General features: G+C 40.7%; 1 protein-coding gene across 1 annotated transcript in view; it reads right to left on the minus strand.

Moving 5' to 3' along the window:
- ZNF521 (zinc finger protein 521) overlaps positions 1 to 18,916 on the minus strand; it is a 279,567-nt gene that overhangs the window by 147,897 nt on the left and 112,754 nt on the right. The window contains exon 4 of the mRNA XM_089895014.1: positions 13,708 to 17,060. Within this exon, the coding sequence (XP_089751140.1) occupies positions 13,708 to 17,060 (3,353 nt within the window). The remainder of the gene's footprint in view (positions 1 to 13,707; positions 17,061 to 18,916) is intronic.

The raw sequence follows: 18,916 nt of genomic DNA on the forward strand, positions 1-18,916 counted from the left end.
AGATACCTGCAAAGCTAACTCCTGCCTGGTTATTTGCTATCTCCTCTGAACTACTTTAGCACTTCACTAGTACTTCTATTAAGGCACATATTCCATTCTACTTTATACTGTATTTATTGCTATACATTAGTTTTTTCCTAGTAAACTATAAGCCCTCAGGGGACTATACTGGGAAGAAAGACATGTATTCAAATAACCATATTCGTATAATGCTCATCCTCTTTACAAACCTGATAGCCTAATGCCTTGTACATTGCAGGAAATGAATAAATTTATCTTAAATTGAAGCACCAGACGAGGAATAAAAAGTTAATGCTATAGATTAATGTTCTCCAAAGTGTGAGATATGCACCACCTCAACTATAAGGCATGGATACTGCTCTTTCTAATTACACAAAAGAAAAAAGTCTCACTAAGATGCTAATATGTCTTTAATACCCCTACAAACCTTGACAAACTTACTTGTAACAATGAAAGAACAGGTTTCAGACTCACAAACCTTTGCAGGTATGAGTATAGCTAGAATTTTTAAAACATTATTTTGTATTAATTGTATTACTTTTATATTTATCTTATATTTATGATAAGTGATACTGATTGCATACTATGGTTCTGATTATTTTGCTTTTTAAGTCAAATATTAAATGCTTACAAACAGTAAACATAAGTAATATATAAATAGAACTATTAAGCAAATACCTGTGTGCCCAACTTAGCTTCCTGTGTGGTCTTCTCAAACCATCTATTATTCTCTGTCTGAATTTGCATTTCCCATATTACTGATGAGGATTAAACATTTTCACATGTTTACTGGATCTTCATGTTTCCTCTTTGTGAAATGCCTGTTCGTATTAATTTCATATTGTCTTATTTGGTGATTTGAGTTCTCCTGTTAATTTGTGGCTATTTCTTTTCTATTTAGGAAACTAATACTTTTCCCAACTATATGCGTTATAAATATATTTTATTATCTTGGAGTTCTTATTTTTGCTCACTTTATGGTAAATTTTGGTAAACAGAAGTTATTATTTTTAATGTAGATGAACATATCAATCATTTTATTTGTGATTTATACTCTCTGGGTCTTATTTGAGAAATCTTTCCTTAATCTAAGGTCATAAAAAATTCTCTATATTTTTTTCTATGATTTATGGTTTTGTTCTTTCACACATTTTTTTTTTTTTTTTTTTTTGTGGTACGCCGACCTCTCACTGTTGTGGCCTCTCCCGTTGCGGAGCATAGGCTCCGGACGCGCAGGCTCAGCGGCCATGGCTCACGGGCCCAGCCGCTCCGCGGCATGTGGGATCTTTCCGGACCGGGGCACGAACCTGTGTCCCCTGCATCGGCAGGCGGACTCTCAACCACTGCGCCACCAGGGAAGCCCTTTCACACATTTTTATACACGTGAGTAGGGGCTCAATTTTATTTTATCTTTCTCTATGGCTAAGTTGAATACTCCATTCATTCCCCCACTGAGATGCAAAGACAGCTCTACTCTATTCAGTCTTATATCTCTTTCGGAGAATCTCTGTTTTGTTCTGTGGACAAATATCATGTCATCCTAGTTACTGCAGATTTATTATAAATTGCCTACAGAGTAGGACAAATCCTACTCTGCCTGCTCCTTTTCTTCAAGAGTATCTTTGCTATTCTTGACCTTTTGTTCTTCAGTATACATTTTTTAATTTATTTTTTAGATGTTGGGGGTGGGACTTTATTAATTATTTATTTTTGCTGTGTTGGGTCTTTGTTTCTGTGCAAGGTTGTGGCAAGCGGGGTCCACTCTTCATCGCGGCCTGCGGGCCTCTCACTATTGTGGCCTCTCTTGTTGCGGAGCACAGGCTCCGGACGCGCAGACTCAGTAGTTGTGGCTCACGGGCCTAGTTGCTCCACGGCATGTGGGATCCTCCCAGACCAGGGCTCGAACCCGTGTCCCCCGCATTAGCAGGCAGATTCTCAACCACTGCGCCACCAGGGAAGCCCCAGTATACATTTGTCAAATTCCAAAAAACAAAATTTTTTTTTTAAATACACTTTAAAACCTGTAGAAATTTTCATTAGAATAGCTGTGAGTCCACAGATCAAATTAGGGATGACGGAGAGCTTAACAGTATTGAGTCTTCCTGTTCCTGAACAAGTTAAATCTGATCATTTATTTAGGTCTTTAACAATATCTTTTAATAATGTTTTATCATTTTCTCCATAGTCTTGCACACCTTATAAGTTTTATTTCTAAGTACCTATTTTTGAGCTTATTATAAATGGAATTATTTTAAAATTCATATTATCTAACTTTTTTGGTAATGAATAAAAATCGAATTAACTTGTATGATTTGATTTGGTATCCAGCAACTTTGCTAAAGTTTTATTCATTACAATAGTTTGTCTTTAGATTCTTTGGATTTTGTTTTACAAACATATGACCTCTAAATGACAGTTTAATTTGGTTCTTTTCAATGTCACTGTTACCTGTTTTTTTATTAGTAAATTCATTTTTATTTTATCTTACATTGTTGGTTAAGTCACCCAGGAAGCCTTATTAGTGATTTTATTGTAAAATAATAATTGCATTAAAATTTCACCACTAATGATGATGCTTGCTGAAGACGATATTTTAAACAGTCTTTATAAGGGTAAGGAAATTACTGCCTATCCCTAATTAAGTGTTCTTTTTGATCACAAAAGTATGCTGAATTTAGTTTTTTCTGCAACTCTTGAGATAAACATATAATTTATCTCCTTTAAACTGTTAACGTGGTAAAATTAATTAACTGATTTCCTGAGGTTGAACCCACCTTGTATTCTTCTGATAAAATCGTTTTGGTTACAGTATAAAAACCTTTTTTTAACAGTGTGAATTTAGTTTGTTTACATTTTATTTAAAAGTTTAAAATGTAAAATCATGAGTAAAACTGGCCTAAATTTTCCTTTTACATTTTTGTCTGGTTTTGACATCAAGATTATACTAGATTCATTAAAGGAACTGGAGTGTTCCCTCTTTTTATACTTTCTGGCTCAGCTTTGGAATTATGTGTATGTTCTGGTATTTTCTTTGTGGGCAGGTTTTCAACAATTTATTAACTCTTTCATATTTATGGAATCATTCTACTTCTTTTTTTCTTGAGTCAGCTTTAGTAACATATAATCCTAAGACTGTTCCCATATAATCAAAATTATCCAGTTATTAGCATAAAGTTCTTCATAGTATTATCTTACTCTTCTTTATTTTGTGTGTTTTGGGTGCATTTTGTACAATTTTTATTGAGAAATAACATATGTATAGTAAACTGCTGTAACCTTAAGAATATGCCTGATTTATGGAGTTTTACAAATACCAGTGTAACCACCACATAGATCCAGATATGGAACATTTCTAGAATGTTCCCTTCCACCCTTTCCTAGTTGATACCATCCCAAAGGTAACTATTCTGACTTCGATTATCAAAAATTAGTTTTACCCATTCTTAAATTTTATATGAATGGAAATGTGTAGTAGGATGTGTGTGGTTCCTTTTTTTCATCATTTTGTATGTGAGTATTCCAGGTTGTTACATAGCGGTAGTTCATTCTTCTTTATTTCTGTGTAGTAGTCCATCATATGAATGAAATAAAATTCATATCATTGTATGAATGTATTTATACATTTATTCTATTTTGACAGACACTTCGACTCCTGCTTAAAGCTTATATGCAAAAGCTACTATGAATATTCTTGTTCATTACTTGTTAAACATGTGCATTCATTTCTCTTAGATATAAACCTAGGAATAGACTTGATGGGTCGTAGAGTAGGCTAGTAATCAACTTTAGTATATACTGTCCAACAGGTTTTCAAAGCAGTTATACAAAATTATACTCTCACCAGTAAAGTAAGAGAGTTCCAATTGCTCTTCATTCTTGCAAAAATGAATTTGTGTACTCTTTTTTATTTCAGTCATTCTGATATGTGTAGTGGTTCCCCTACTATCTTTTTAACTTCTGTGCATGTGAAGTTATGGCTCCCCCTTCATTCTTCATATTATTTATTTATTGTTGTCTTACCCTGATTAATCTCACCAGAAGTGTGTAAACTTCGTTAGTCATTTCAAAAAATTGCTGTTTTACTTTGCTGGCCTCCTTGTTGGTTGTTTTACATTTCATTACTTTCTGCTTTTAGCTTTACTATTTCCTTCGTTTCTATTTTTTATGGGTCTGTTTCCTTGCTCTGTTCCTAATGTCTTAAGTTTGATTTTTATCACATTGATATTAAGCTTTTTAAAATTTTCTAATATGTATTTTTATGTTCTAATAACTTTCCCTCTAAATACTGCTTTAATTTATATCTCACAAGTTTTAAAATATAGTTGTCTTTCAGTTTGAAGTGTTTTTAATTGCTATTTCCATGGCCTCTTTGTTCCATGGGTAGTTTAATTTTGAAATTTATGGGGTTTGGGAAACTTCCCTGGTGGCACAGTGGTTAAGGATCCGCCTGCCAATGCAGGGGACATGGGTTTGAGCCCTGGTCCGGGAAGATCCCACATGCCACGGAGCAACTAAGCCTGTGTGCCACAACTACAGAGCCTGTGCCCTAAAGCCCACGAGCCACAACTACTGAGCCCGTGTGCCACAACTACTGAAGCCTGCGTGCCTAGAGTCCGTGCTCCACGACAAGAGAAGCCACCGCAATGAGAAGCCCATGAACTGCAACGAAGAGTAGCCCCCGCTCGCCACAACTAGAGAAAGCCCATGCGCAACAGCAAAGACCCACCACAGCCAAAAATAAATAAATAAATAATGAATTTATAAAAATAAAATAAAATTTATGGGGTTTTAAAAAATATTTTTATTTATAATGCATTTGTACTGTGGTCAGAAAATGTGATTTGTGAGATCCTAAACTTTTAAATCTGTTGTGAATTATGATAGGAAGAGAGTAAAAGAGATCAGTTAGTTTACAAGGATAAGACTTGCACTGGAGAGAGAACGCAGGAGATGCAAATAGAAGAGAAAATACAGCACCTCAAGAGTGACCAATTCAAAAGGTTAGGAGACCAGACAACATTTAGGAGATACAAAGTTTCAGACAAGAATAATTAGGAGAATCATGCAACACAGACAAAAACTGGAGAGGAAAAAAAAGAAATTATGATTTGATTTGATCAAATGGCTAGCACAATGTTCAACTGGTAATGTCAAACAAGTTAATTGAAAATCTAAGATGGGACTTAACGAGAGGTTACAGGTTGAAATTTGATATTTCACTCATCTGTATGGGATAATAATTCCATAATAGGAAATGAGGGTAAGGGAAGAAAAAAACATATTAAAAATAGAACCCTTAGAAACATGCATATTTAGGGCTTCCCTGGTGGCGCAGTGCTTGAGAGTCCGCCTGGCGATGCAGGGGACACGGGTTCGTGCCCCGGTCCGGGAAGATCCCACATGCCGCGGAGCGGCTGGGCCCGTGAGCCATGGCCGCTGAGCCTGTGCGTCCGGAGCCTGTGCTCCGCAACGGGAGAGGCCACAACAGTGAGAGGCCCGCGTACCGCAAAAACAAAAACAAAAACAACAAAAACAAGCATATTTAAAAGGTGAAAAAATATATACAAATAAGGAACTGGCTATTTAGCTTTTTTAAAAGTCTTTACAAGGTTCTCCTAATTAGGCTGTTAAATTTCTAGAAACAGAAAGTACATCTAATAGAAAACTGCATCTATATTACGCAGAGAGGGGAGTCATCCAGTAATAAGAGATCCAGAATGTAGCTTTCCATTTTCTTTCATTATTCAAAAGTACCTTAAGTAGATATTCACTAATCTCTACTTCGATATAATTTCAGCTAAATGTAAAATGCTCCTGCTAAACAAAATTCTACCGCTACAGAGGGTGTTTTCAAACTCTTTGGCCTAGTACTCAATGGACAAATATGTGCAATTCAAGATTCATGGTGGTATAGAGAAACATTCTTACTTTTGAATTCCGTATGTTCTAAAAGACACTGTATGCATATGGAAAGCATCAGCAAAAAATCCAGAACTGGAAGTAAGTACAGAAAATCTAGGGATGGTAGTGGTAGCAAATTCAATGTGTGATGCAATGATCAACGCTTAATGAACATGAGACTAGAGGTAGTGGATGAGAGGCAGCTGCTTCCATGTTCCACACCCCGATACTTATGCCAGGGGTCAGTAACTCCCTGTTCTAGTGCGCTGTAGATGCCAAACAAATACTGAGCACAACAACAATAAATCTGAGAGCAGATTAAACTTGGAAAAGCAACTAAGTCTATTTCAATAACATCTTGAATTTTACAAATCTACTTGGTCATGTAATTTTTCTACTTAATTTTAAGATACTGTTTATTTAGAGGAAACTTAACTCATTTATTTTTGCTCCTTTAGCTTAGCAAAACTTAATACCAGCAATTTGACACACAAAAACTTCGACATTTTTCTCTCAACCTCATATGGATATTTTTATTATACAAAGCAAAAAAGAACTCTGGAGCTTAAGCATGTCAACATAGACGTTTCTATTTTCAGTGTAAGAACTATAAAGGAAGAATACTGACTTTGAGACACTCAAAACAGACCTTCTCACTGAAGATGATCTCTGAATTGTTAGAACTTTCAAGCCTTTTAGTTTATTTAATATTTTTAGATCACACCTAATTTTAAAGCATCTCCGTACTTTTGGGTAAACTTATCATCTATGTGTATTAGTTATTAGATACACCTGCAAATATATCCAAAGATGGAGTATACACTACTTTCGTTCTGAAGTACTTACACTATGTTCATTTATTCAACTGATATTTCTTAAGCTCTTAGGTTAAGCTGTTGGATGTTCATAGGTGAGAAAGGGGAAGAAGGAAATAAACAAGTAAACAAAAACGACTATTTTAAAAGAAAATCTTCAGGAGGAAACCAACTTCGATAAGATTTTCAGGGAAGGCCCACCTGACAGCCGAGAAAGAACTGGCGGTGCAGAGAGGCTGGCTCAGAAGTGCAGGCCAAGTGAGGAAGGAGCACATGTGAAGGTTCCAAAGCAGAAACCCCCTGCCCCATCCCCCTGGAGGCTGGGAGGCTGGGTGCAGTGCATGAGGAAGAGCCAATCAGGACAAGGCGAGGGCAGCCAGGCCGGCCAGGACATGCATGGTCTCACAAACTGGTGAGAGGTTGGAATTTTATTTGAGTGAAATGGGAAGCCACCGAAGAATTTTATGTGACATCATGAGATTGACACGTCCACAGGCCTCCTTCCCACTTCAGCATGAAGAATGGATGGGAAGCAGGCAGAAGATGAAGGAGGGGACTCTCTCAGGAGGCCAGAAATGACTGCGGCCTGGACCACAATGATGGCTTTGGGGATGGAAAGAAGGGGATGGGATACTCACTGGAGGTGGAATCCACAGAGCTTATTAATAGATTAGATGTGTGGAAAGAGGGAAAGGGAGGAATCAGGAGTGATTCCTGGGTTTCTTGCTTGGCTAACTGGGTGTAGGGTAGATCCCTTTACCAAAAATGATGTTAGTTAGGAAAAAGATAGGCTTCAGGAGAGAGAAGCAAGAGATTTTAGTAGGTACACATTACACTTCAGAAGTCTAAAAGAGATACACATGGCAAAGTCAAGCTGTCAGTGGAACACAGTAATCTGGAACTAAGAGGAGATCTAAGCTAGAAACATAAATTTGGGAATTCTTACCAAAGAAATAGTTGCGGCAACATGAATAGATGAGATGCCTATGGAGAGAGTAGACAGAGAAGTAAAAGAGGACCAAGGATGAGCATCGAAGAATTCCTACACTTTTTAGGACAGGCATAGGACGAGAAATCTCCAAAGACAGAAGTAGGAAGAAGACTACGAGTGGGAACGCCATGAAATCAGAGAGAGGCACGGCAAGGGAAGAACTGTCCACCCTGCAAAGTGCTACGGAGATGAACCTGGAGACCACCGGCAACCTTGGCAGGACAATTACAGCTTCCTTGAGAAAGCAGACGTTGAAGTGGAGTGGGATAATAACAGCAGACCCGTACACGCTCAGAGTATCTAGAACAGCACTTCAATAACAGTAAAACAAGATTTGAGTCCAAATGTGGTAAAAATATAAATAGCAATCCTATAGTTAACACACGCAGAAGAACAACACAAATTTATTTAATACCTTCAGGTTCCAGTCACTGTGTCAGGTGGTTCCTGAATGAAAAAAAGCCAGGCAGCCGGCTGTCCTGCCATACCGCCCTGTACGGGGAAAGGCTCTGGGAGAGCCACCAGCCAGACACAGCACTGAGGCACCTGCCTACGATGGGCCTGGCATTATCATAGGGCTCAGGAATATCAGATTGAGTAAATTCTTGCCCCCAGGAATTCAGGGGAAGAAAAGAGAAATGTACATAGGTAATTATAAAGCACTGTAACACTTTTCATATGAAATTTATAACATATTGTATAGACAGGGCATTCCAGGAGAAGGGAGATGTTTGTGGTGATAAGCTGGGGTCAGAGGAGGCCTTCTAGAGTACCTGATCTCCAATTAAAGGGAAAGAGGGACAGCTTCATGGAAGACAGAGGGCAGTCAGGAGGAGAGGGGTTATTTGAGCCGAAGGGACTGGACAGCCTTAGCAAGATACAGCAGCAGCATGTTGTGTGCGGGTTAATTAAAGCACCTCCAAGAACAGAATAAGGTGAAAGCTAAGGAAAGAGGGAGAAATTTTACCAGGGACCTACAGAGTCTTATATTTCACAATAAAAGGGCTATGATATCATCCTATAGGGATGGAGGTGCAGAGCACTTAAAATGTTCCAAATAGGGAGGGGCATGTTATTCAGGTTTGTGTTTTAGATAGATTGTTCTGGCAGCTGTGTGGGGATGGATCTGAAAGTAGTAACGCTAAAGTCAGAGGGAACAGTTACAAGGCTGCTTCAGTAGTTTAGTGAAAGATGATCAGAGATTGAACTTAAAATGTGGTAAGAGGATGGAGAAGAGGGGATTGATTCAGAAATACATATGAGTAGAAATCGAGATGGCTGGATGGCCAACTGGATGTGGAGAAAAAGAAAAGACTAAGAAGATCAATGGATCCACAAGTGAAATAGAATACTTAAGAAAAAAAGCAGGTTTGGAGAAAGGATGATGAGTTCTGTTTTGGACCCAGTGAGTTTGAAGTTCACAGGAACATGTGAGTGCGTATATATCCAGCAGGCAGCTGTGTGTATGAGTCTGAATTTCAGAGGAGAGGTTTGAGTCAAAGACACCTTTTTTTTTGGAAATAGCTTCACTGAGGTGTAACTCACATGCCAAAAGTCACGAATTTACATCTGGTGAGTATTAGTAAACACATACAGTCTCGTAACCACCAGCACAATCAAGATACAGAATATTACCATCAGCCCCCATAAGTTCCCTCCTGTCTTTTGGAAACACCATTTGGAGAGTCATCGGTAGAAGGTGGTGGTTGAAACCCTGGGAGTGGATGAGGCCACGTGAAGCTGGTGGGGGGGGGGGTCGGGTCAGTAGAGTGACAGTAGCAATGGGGACACTATCTTGCAGAAGCAGGTAGAGGACAGAGAGGGCTACGGAACATTCAAAGAGGCACAAAGGGAAACAGGAAGGAAGAGGTTCAGTTAGGAGGGAATGACCAACAGTGATAAGTAGAGAAGCAGGTAAACTACGATAAATGCTCTTTAAAAAAACCCAAAAGCATTACTTCAGTCCACTAGGTCGGTAGAGATCTTAGAACAGTCAGCTGAGGTGCAGCAATAGAAGCAGAAGACCCCTTGCGGTGGGTGGAGGAAGTGAATGACGAGAGAAACTAAGACTGCTACACCGAGAGGATTTTATGAAAAGGACAAGGATGAGGTTGCAGCTAGAGGAAAGTGCCAATGGAATTACGAAAAGAGAGTCTTGAGTCTGGAGTTGGGAGACCTGGATTCTCGGAGTCTCTTGTTTACCACTTATTAACTGTGTGACCTTAGACCGATCTCAATTTATGTGGGTCTGTTTTGTTGTCTGTAAAATAAGGCAGCTTAATCAGATGACCTCCACTGTCCCTTCTAGCTTTGATTCTGTGGCACCGTACAGGCATCTAGAAACATGGAGATAATTTGTAACCCTTGTAAGAGCAATTTCAACAGAATCGTAGGGATGATGTGAACTGAAATGTGAATATATAATCCCTCAGAGAAATCTGGATATGAAGGATCTTAAGGAAACCATGGCAGATGGACACATGTTTCCAGTATCATCGTGAGACAACATTTTGAGGTCCACATAGGGCAGCACCTGACCAGGGAGCCAAGCCAGTGTCAACGAACTCCAGAAGAAGAACTAACATTTATTCAACACATAGTAAATGTCAGTAAGTCTGCGAGGTGTTTCACGTGTGGAAAAAGCTAGATGTCCAGTGTTCTTTCTCTCTCAAATTCTCTCTACCATTTATGGAATCACTGCAGGTACAAGTTTATATCATAGTCAACCTCTGAGGAGGAAACAGAAATGATTAGGTTCCCCCAAATATTTTATTCAAAACAAAGTCTCCATGGCAAACTTAGATTAATAATTATAGAATTTTGGTACAAAGAGAACATTTTTCACAAATTCAGAAATCAGCATGCAGAAGAAATGGGAGTTCAAACTCAGATCTTCTGTCTCCAATTCCAAATTTCTCCATCATATGACAGCTACCTAATATTATTCTTCTTTAATTGTCATATGCCTAGGCTTTCATCTATTTCTTGGGTTATATGGGTTTATATAGTACTTATCCTTCCCTAGATTATATCTAAATCCCTTTTAAATAGGTACTCTAGTCTCGACCGAGTAACATTCTTTTCAGTCTTTGAAAGAAGCATTCCAGCATCTATCAATACCCTTATGTGACTGTAAGTCATAGCCCAGAAAAATCTAATCTGGTTCTTGACAACATCTAGGTACTCAGGTTTTATTCTCTTCTTTTCTCTTCTGAAGCCTCAATCCTCAGCAAGAAGAAGAGATGAAAATACCACCTACATTGCTAAGTCTTTCAGATCCTACCTAGGACATCTAAGTCAATGGACATACATGTGATACTTCTTTTTTGTGATAAAGTTTAGTTCCACGTGGCATGCCAGTCTTTTGGCAAAGTCTTATGTAATAACTTCGCCTTTACTGCCACTGGTGAAAAATTTACACAATACTCACAATGAGAGGTCGTAGAAGCTTAACTTGGCTAACAAAAAATGGGAACAAATTAATATTTATTATATGTCTTTTTCTTGCCGATGCAATCTTTTTAGGCTCCTTTTCGTAAAACTTTACATATGTTTAGATGATTTTCTATGTCAAGTCCAAACAGTATGGTCTACTTTACATTTTTTATGGTACAGAGTATCAGAAAGGAAGTGGGCACATGAAATTTTATGACAAAGAGTATAATAAAGAAAAAATAGTAACAATGGTGAAAATGTTGAATAGATTAATGTACTGTTAAGGCACAAAGAAAAAATGTACAACTGAATCTTAATATCTGGCCAATTAAGGACACTGCTACAAGTTACTAATCAGATTTAGTAAGGAGGTTCTCTTTTGCATGGAGTCATTTTTCACCCTCAGTAGCAGGTGCTTAAAAAACACTATTGTAAGAATTAAAATTAACAAGTACTTTATATATTATTTTATGTAAGTGAAGCATATAGTTAAGCTTTATAAATTATCATTAAGATTGTAGGTATAATTGAAGACTTGACCATCCCTTAAAGATAAACTTTTTCCTAATCAACTCTAACCAAATTAACAGATAAAGACTATCCATATGTCCTCCTTCATTTTTAAAATATTTCACCTCCAATGGTATTATAATATAGAGCAATTTAGAAATATCAGAAAATCTAAACCGTGAACAGATAAGAAGAAACAGGCATTTGCCTCTCCATAAATCTACCAAGACACAGAAGCTAGATTTTGCTTGGTTTTAAATGCACACATACCACCACAGTCACAAACACACACACACATACAGAGATTCATTTTAAACACCTTTTATATACTATTTAAATTAAACCTGAATATAAAAACTCTTCTATATATGTTAAGCATAACAAGACAAAAGAGAGGAATAATTTTCTGCATAAACTTTTCAAGAATTCTTGTTCAAAAGCATTTAAAAATAAAACATTTGGGGGAGATTTGGGGAAATGCGAATATAGATTTATAGATGATAGTATGGATTTCTTTAATTTCTTTAGCTGATTTCAATAATTGCCTGAGCTAATGATATTGTGGTTAAATAGGAAAATGCCCTTTTTCTTCGGAGATAACGTTATCTACAACTTACTTTCATGTAGCTCAGGTTAATTAAAAAGGTTGCAAAGAGAGAGAAAAATGTAACAAAATGTTCATAACTGATAAAACTTGTGACATGGATACACGGACACATACATATGTTCACTGTGTTATTCCTTTAACTTTTCTATAAGTTTAAACATTTTTGAGATAAAAAGTTGGAAAAAGTAATTCATTTCATGTGATTACAACTAGAAATATTTGTTTCAAAAGAAGCGATCTGATCCAACACATGAGTCATGAACCATTATCAAAACAAGGTTCTTCCAGTTTGAAAGGATTTTGTTTATTTAGATGAGAGAAAGGTGAGGATTTACTTGAGGAGGAGAGAAGGGAAGGCAGCTTCAAAGTTTGGGAGTTTGCCTGTCACACAGATGCACATTTCAGGAGGATGGGCTCTGCGTTCGTCTTCTCAGCCTTCCCCTACTAGCTGAGTGATGGCTATCTGCAGGGAGATGCAGGGGGACCTTGGAGAGGGTGTGAGTGCAGAGACAAGATAAGGAAAAGGCAGTGACCCCAGACTGAAGGGAGATAGGTCTCCCTGGGGTTTTCATTTGGATGGATCTCCAGATAGGGGCAGGTAGGGAAGGGGAGAGAGCTATTAGACACCAGGTGATAAAGCATAAAGAAATTATAATAAAAGGAGCCATCCTCTGCTCAGCTTCAAGGAATGATGACTTACAAAACTATTTCACTGTAAATGAACTTGTTTTTCAGACTCATTATGCGAAAAAAGACACGAAACGACTCTTCAACTAAGAAAAAAAACCAAAACATGTTCACTTTGAAACCCAAACCCAGAGAGCGAAGACTTGGGGAGAGTGCCTTTAAAACGCATGTTGACCGTGTGGCGCTTAATAAATGTAGGGGCTTTGAAAAAATCCTGTTGTGAGAAACATCTTCCTCACTAGCCAGAAGACAAAGAGAAAGTGAGTGTTGACAACATGGTATTAAAAAGCCAGCCCTACCCAATTTGTTATCCACAAATATATATATTCTTTTAACTTTACTCTAAGCCAGAGTGTTGGCTCATAGCACTTTACTTTTATGTCATTATCTCTCTGCCATACACACAAGTCATAGCTGGGGATTTCAACTCGCAGTGAAGCTACACTGAGATTCCAGATCTCAGGTAGTGTTGGCATGAGTGCAGGTCTCTTCAGTCATAGAGAAGACAATATCCTAGGGAGTCTGGAATTAGTCCTATTTTGCACCATTCAAGCCAAAATGCTGCTTATCGAGAAGCAAGTAATTGCTAGCTAATGGCTATGGGGAAAAAACCACCACTGCATTTTGATCCAAGCATCTCTCGGCACCTGACAATAATTAAAGCTGAGCAAAGTGTAAACGTAAAGTGGAGAGAGATTCTCGAGGAGGTTAAAGAGCAAACATTAAAAAGGCGAGTTTACCTCATCCGACTGGGAGGGGCTGATTCTGGGCATGGGCGATACTTGCGGCGTTTTCAACTGCGTGCTGTTGCCGTCTGCCACCAGCTCTCGGTGGACCGTTTGGATGTGGTTCTGGAGTTCACTTTCAGACTCAAACTTAACGTTGCAGCTGGAACAGCGCGTCTTCAGCGCCCCGGCCTTGCCCTTACCCTCCATGGCACTCAGGTTCTCATTCTGGCCCAGGCCTGGTCTACTCGTGCCGGGAGGGATGCTGATGCCCGGGCTCCCGCTCTTACTGAGATTCACGCAGCCGGCACACAGACCATATGGCAGGCCGTTGATGTCAAGTTTCACCAGATCTTGCTTGGAACGGAATTCCTTGAGGCAGGACGCGCACTTGTACAGTTTGGGGACATGCTGGCCACGCCCCGTGGTCTGGACCGCAGACCCGTTGCCCGTCTTTTGCATGTGGAACGTGCCGTGGATTTTGAGTTCTAAGGTGGAGGTCACCGTCTGCATGCAGACCACACAGCGAAATCCCGTCAGGGAATTCCTCAGGTCGGGGTGCATTTGGCAATGCTCTAGAAACTCCTCTTCGCTCTGGAGCGGCAGCTTGCAGATGCGGCAGTTTCCGGTATCGAGGCTCTTACTGTGCGTGACTTTGTGTTCGGTCAGAGTCAAGAGGGAGGGGAAGCGCTCCCCACAGATGGGGCACATGTAGTGTTTGACGGGGCCCAGGTGGGTCTGCATGTGTTCCCGGAGGCCGTTTTCCGAGAAGAAGGTTCGAGAGCACACGTTGCACTTGTAGTTGCCTTTGATGAGCTCGGCTTTCTTCTTCACGATGGCGCTCTCCCCGGGCCGGATGTTGTGGTCCCGCAGCTGGTGGTTCTGCAGCAGGGTCTCCATGGTGTAGGCCGCCCCGCAGATGTCACAGCCGTACATGGGCTCCGAGGTGTCCACGTCCTCCTCGCTCCCGTCGTGGCTGTTGTGGGACTCTTGGCTGTTGGTCAGCAGGGTCTGCAGCTCCACCTCCTCTTTCTGCGCCTGCTCCGAGGCCCCGTTGGCGCCGCAGTTAGGCGTCTTGGCGTCAAACACGCAGTGCTTCTCCCGCAGGTGCTTCTCCAGCAGGATGATGGCGTGGAAGGCTTTGCTGCAGAACTTGCAGTTGTACTTCTTGCTGTGGGTGGTGATGTGGCACTGCAGCTCCACCTCGGTGCCGAAGGACTCGCCGCAGAAGATGCACTTGTGCACTTTGCCCTGGTTCTCCAGGTGGTTGTGCTTCACGTGCAGCTGCAGGTCTGTCTCGTTGCGGAAGTCCCAGTTGCAGGACGTGCAGCGGTAGACTTTCTTCTCATTACTGTGCTTCACGGCCAAGTGGAGCTGAATGGAGACCTTCGAGTCGAAAACTTCTTGACAGAGGGTGCAGCGGAAGAAGACGAAGGTGTGCATGTCCAGCAGGTGTTTCTGAAGGTCGTCCACTGACGTGAACTGCTTGTCACAACTCTCGCAGATGTAGTACGTGGAGGTGATCATAAAATGAATGGTGACGTGCTTCAGCAGGGATTCTTGGTTGGGGAACTCCTTGTTGCACTGAGGACAGGTCAGTTTCGGTAGCACGGTGTCGAGATGAGTTTTCAGGTGAGTCTGAAAGCCGTCCAGGGACGTGTACTTAGCACCACACTGATTACAGATATACTCTCCTGCCGGCCGCGCAGGCGCACCTCCGACCGCCTGCATCATCTTAAGAGATGTCTGCTCTATGGCCACAGGAGAGAGGGGGCTCAAGGCCCTGGATTTCTTCCCGTTGTGAATATAATTCAGGGCCAAGGGAATGTTTTTATGATTCTCTTTGATGTGCTTGTTCAGTTTAAGAACGCTGTTGAATATTGGAGAATTCGTACAATAGGAACAAGAATAGACTTCTACGACTGGTTCTTTTGGAGTCCCGAGCACCGGAGACCCAAATCGGGAGCCACTGAGGTCACAGTGGACCTGCCTTATATGCTCTTCGAGGGAAGAGTCAGTGAGGAACCCCATGTAGCAATGGGGACAGAAAAAAGCGTTGCTGTCCTTAGCCGCAGGGTTGGCAAATCCGTGAGAACATCGGATGTGTTCCTGAAGGGTGTTGAGGTCATTGACAACTTCGGAGCAGAAGTTGCACTGGTAGACTATGGCAGGCATGGCAGAAACGATCAGACCTGGGTCCTGAGCTTCGTGCACTTGCTTAAGATGTTCATTGAGGTTATAGAGGGAGGGCAATACCTCCAAGCAATACTGACAAATGTGGGCCTGCTCTGGCTTATCTAAATGCATAGTTTTCAGGTGAATCTGCAGAACCGCCAGACTCGAAAACAACTGCTTGTTGCAGTAAATACAGCTGTAGGTGACTTTTGCCTGTTTACTCGAGGGGACGGTCATGTCCGGGGTTTGCTGAGAGGCCCGCTTCCTCCCTCGACTCTTGGGGATTGGCGGGGCGGCTTCCACCATGGTCGAGCTGTCCACTGAGAGGTTGGAGTCCGGAGTCGTGCTGGACACGGAGGTGTAGCCCACCGTGACCAGGGAAGGGCTGTTGCTGTGGTTGCATGACTCCGGTTGCTGGTGACTATCCATGTGGCTGTACAGTTCCTCGACGGTGTGGAAGCTCTCGGAGCAGATGGTGCAGGAGTTCTTCTTCTCCCCGCCGTGCATCTGCTCCATGTGGTTCATCAGGGAGGTCTCCTCCACAAAGAGCTCGTGGCAGTAGACACACTGGAGGGCCGCCCGGTCCTCGTTCGGGGAGCACTCGGGGTGGCACTCTGCAATGTGCTTCTGGAGGTCTTCCGGGAAGTCAAAGCCTTCCTCGCACTGACTGCACTTCTGAGTGTCCTTCATCTTCCAGTCCTCCATCCTGGAACCGGACTGGGAGCCGTCCTTGTTCCTTTCGTGAACCTGCATGTGTCCGTGTAAGGAACTAGAGGACAGGAACCCACGGCGACAAATGGCACATTTATATGGCTTGTTGGACGTGTGAGTCTTTAAGTGGATCTTGAGGTGATCACTTCTGGAGAACGCGGCATCGCATTCGCTGCAGTGGTACTTCTTGTCCCCAGTGTGGAGTTTGATGTGGCGATCTCGGCTCCGCTTGTGTTTGAACAGCCTACTGCAGTAAGTGCATTTGAAAGGCAGCTTGTCGCTGTGACTCTGCTCATGGTGCTTTAGGTAGCTGAGACGGCTGAACGACTTGTCACAGAATTGGCATGGATAAGGGAGTCCAGGGCCACCTTCTTCCTCTCCAAAATCGCAACCTTCTCCGTGGCTGGGGGAAGTCTGGTCCTTGCTCGAAGGTGAGGAAGCTGGCCAGGAGCAAGTGGGGTCATCTTCCACATCCACTCCATCTGCAACAAAAAGCATTGGAACGTTTCATTTTCCGTGTTGAGAGTTCAAGAGTGAGTTTACTGTACCACTGTGAGTGTACTGTACACAGGGTGGGACCAACAAGAACCTTTCAGGGAGAAAAAAAAAAAGGAGAGAATATTTGAGTGGAACACTTTCAAATCTGAGCCCCAAGCTTTTATTCTGCATTTACTTTTCACTGGATTGTAAAATATAAAAAGATATTAAATAGTTCTGTGCCTAAATTACCCTTTTATTACTTTTTATCATTCTTCTTTAGAAGCAAGGTATGTATTATGCATTGACAATTTTATTAAAATGCAGATTTTAATATATTTAATGTTTCTTTTGTGTTCATTCTAAAATGATTTGCATATTATGTGAGCATCTGAAGGACCAAATGAAAAGAGGAAATATTACAGGAATGATTTAAAATTAATGCAGTCAACCCAGACGTCTAATATTTAATAAAATATTCCCTCTGAATTTTGCTTGTTTTTATATAAAAAGGCAATTCTGAAGACCAGAATCTTTTATGGGGTTCTTATTGATACAGACCTTATTGCACGCAGCAAAACAATATTAAAAAGTAAGCACATGAAAGAAGACAGAAGACACAATAATAATTATGTCTTGTGTCATAAAAGACAACCAGGACTTCTTCAATAACTGTAAGATTCGAATAGCGTAGGCCAGAAAATGGATTATTAGATGTTAGAAGGGTACTGCTAGATATTACATGTAGCTAGGATCAGCCAGGATCAAGAAAAAAATGAGTTTCACAAGGGCCAGATTGTAATAGTGTATTTTGTTTGGAAAGTTCAAGAGGTGGCCCACCATTTCTTCCTTTTGCAAAAGCTTCAGCAGCATGAACTTCCTTAGCCAAACAGGACCTGCACTTTGAGGTGAGCAGAGACAAAGCAACTTGTGAAAAACTGGAAACAGGAAAAGTGATAAATGATTATGCTAAATGCTGAAAGATTTATGGGTAACAAAGAGAAGACAAACAAGCCTGAAAGCCAGATATAATCTTAGCAAGTTATCCATAAAGTAACCCTGCTTTATATTAGGCGGTTTTTTAACCACGTTTGTAGCTAGTGTACACTCTTACTTCTGTCACTTTCATAATATTCAAGTGGAAAATGAGACCTTCTCAAGTAGGTTGTAAAACCTCTTTCTGGCTTTTCAAAACAATCTATCATTCAGGATCGGAAGACATTGTAAAAGCTTTTCACTCTCCAAAGGAGCCAGATTTTTCATAAAGGCAGACAAGTAAAGACCATGGAGTGTGCCTGGTGGAGACAGTGATTCTATTAGAATAGTAGGTTCAATTAGAATATTATTGGGGTATTCTAATAAGATGCAACCAGAATATGATCAAGTACATTTTAGAATTCTTCAAAGCTGAAGTTCACTAGCAAGCTATATTATTAACACAAAAGTAGAAACTGGCAAGCATTATGTAAACAAATTCCACGTCTGCTTTCTTTAAGGTAACAAGATTTTACTAGATTATCAACCTCTTGCTTATCCACAGGAAACAGATGAGGATCATTCCTTTCCTGCATCTAGAAACTGATGACAACACCATCTCACTATCAATGCCAGATGGCAACCATCTAACTCTGAGAAAACAACCAAACACCATTCCTGGATCCCTGCCCACTGCAACAGAGCTTCGCAATACAAGTTGAAAACCACATGATTTTGCATCCTCATTTATATACGTCTATAACCTAACATGTTTCCAGCATAAGAAAGAGTCTGGCAGTTGTGGGTGTGATTTCAATTTAAGGGTGAATACACATAAAGAATATATGCAGATAAACTCATCACCCAACATACAGAGAAACAATTT

Source organism: Delphinapterus leucas, chromosome 14 (assembly GCF_059928025.1).
Source record: "Delphinapterus leucas isolate spDelLeu-1000000601 "Yukka" chromosome 14, BTC_Dleu_Yukka2, whole genome shotgun sequence".
Lineage (NCBI taxonomy): Eukaryota > Metazoa > Chordata > Mammalia > Artiodactyla > Monodontidae > Delphinapterus > Delphinapterus leucas.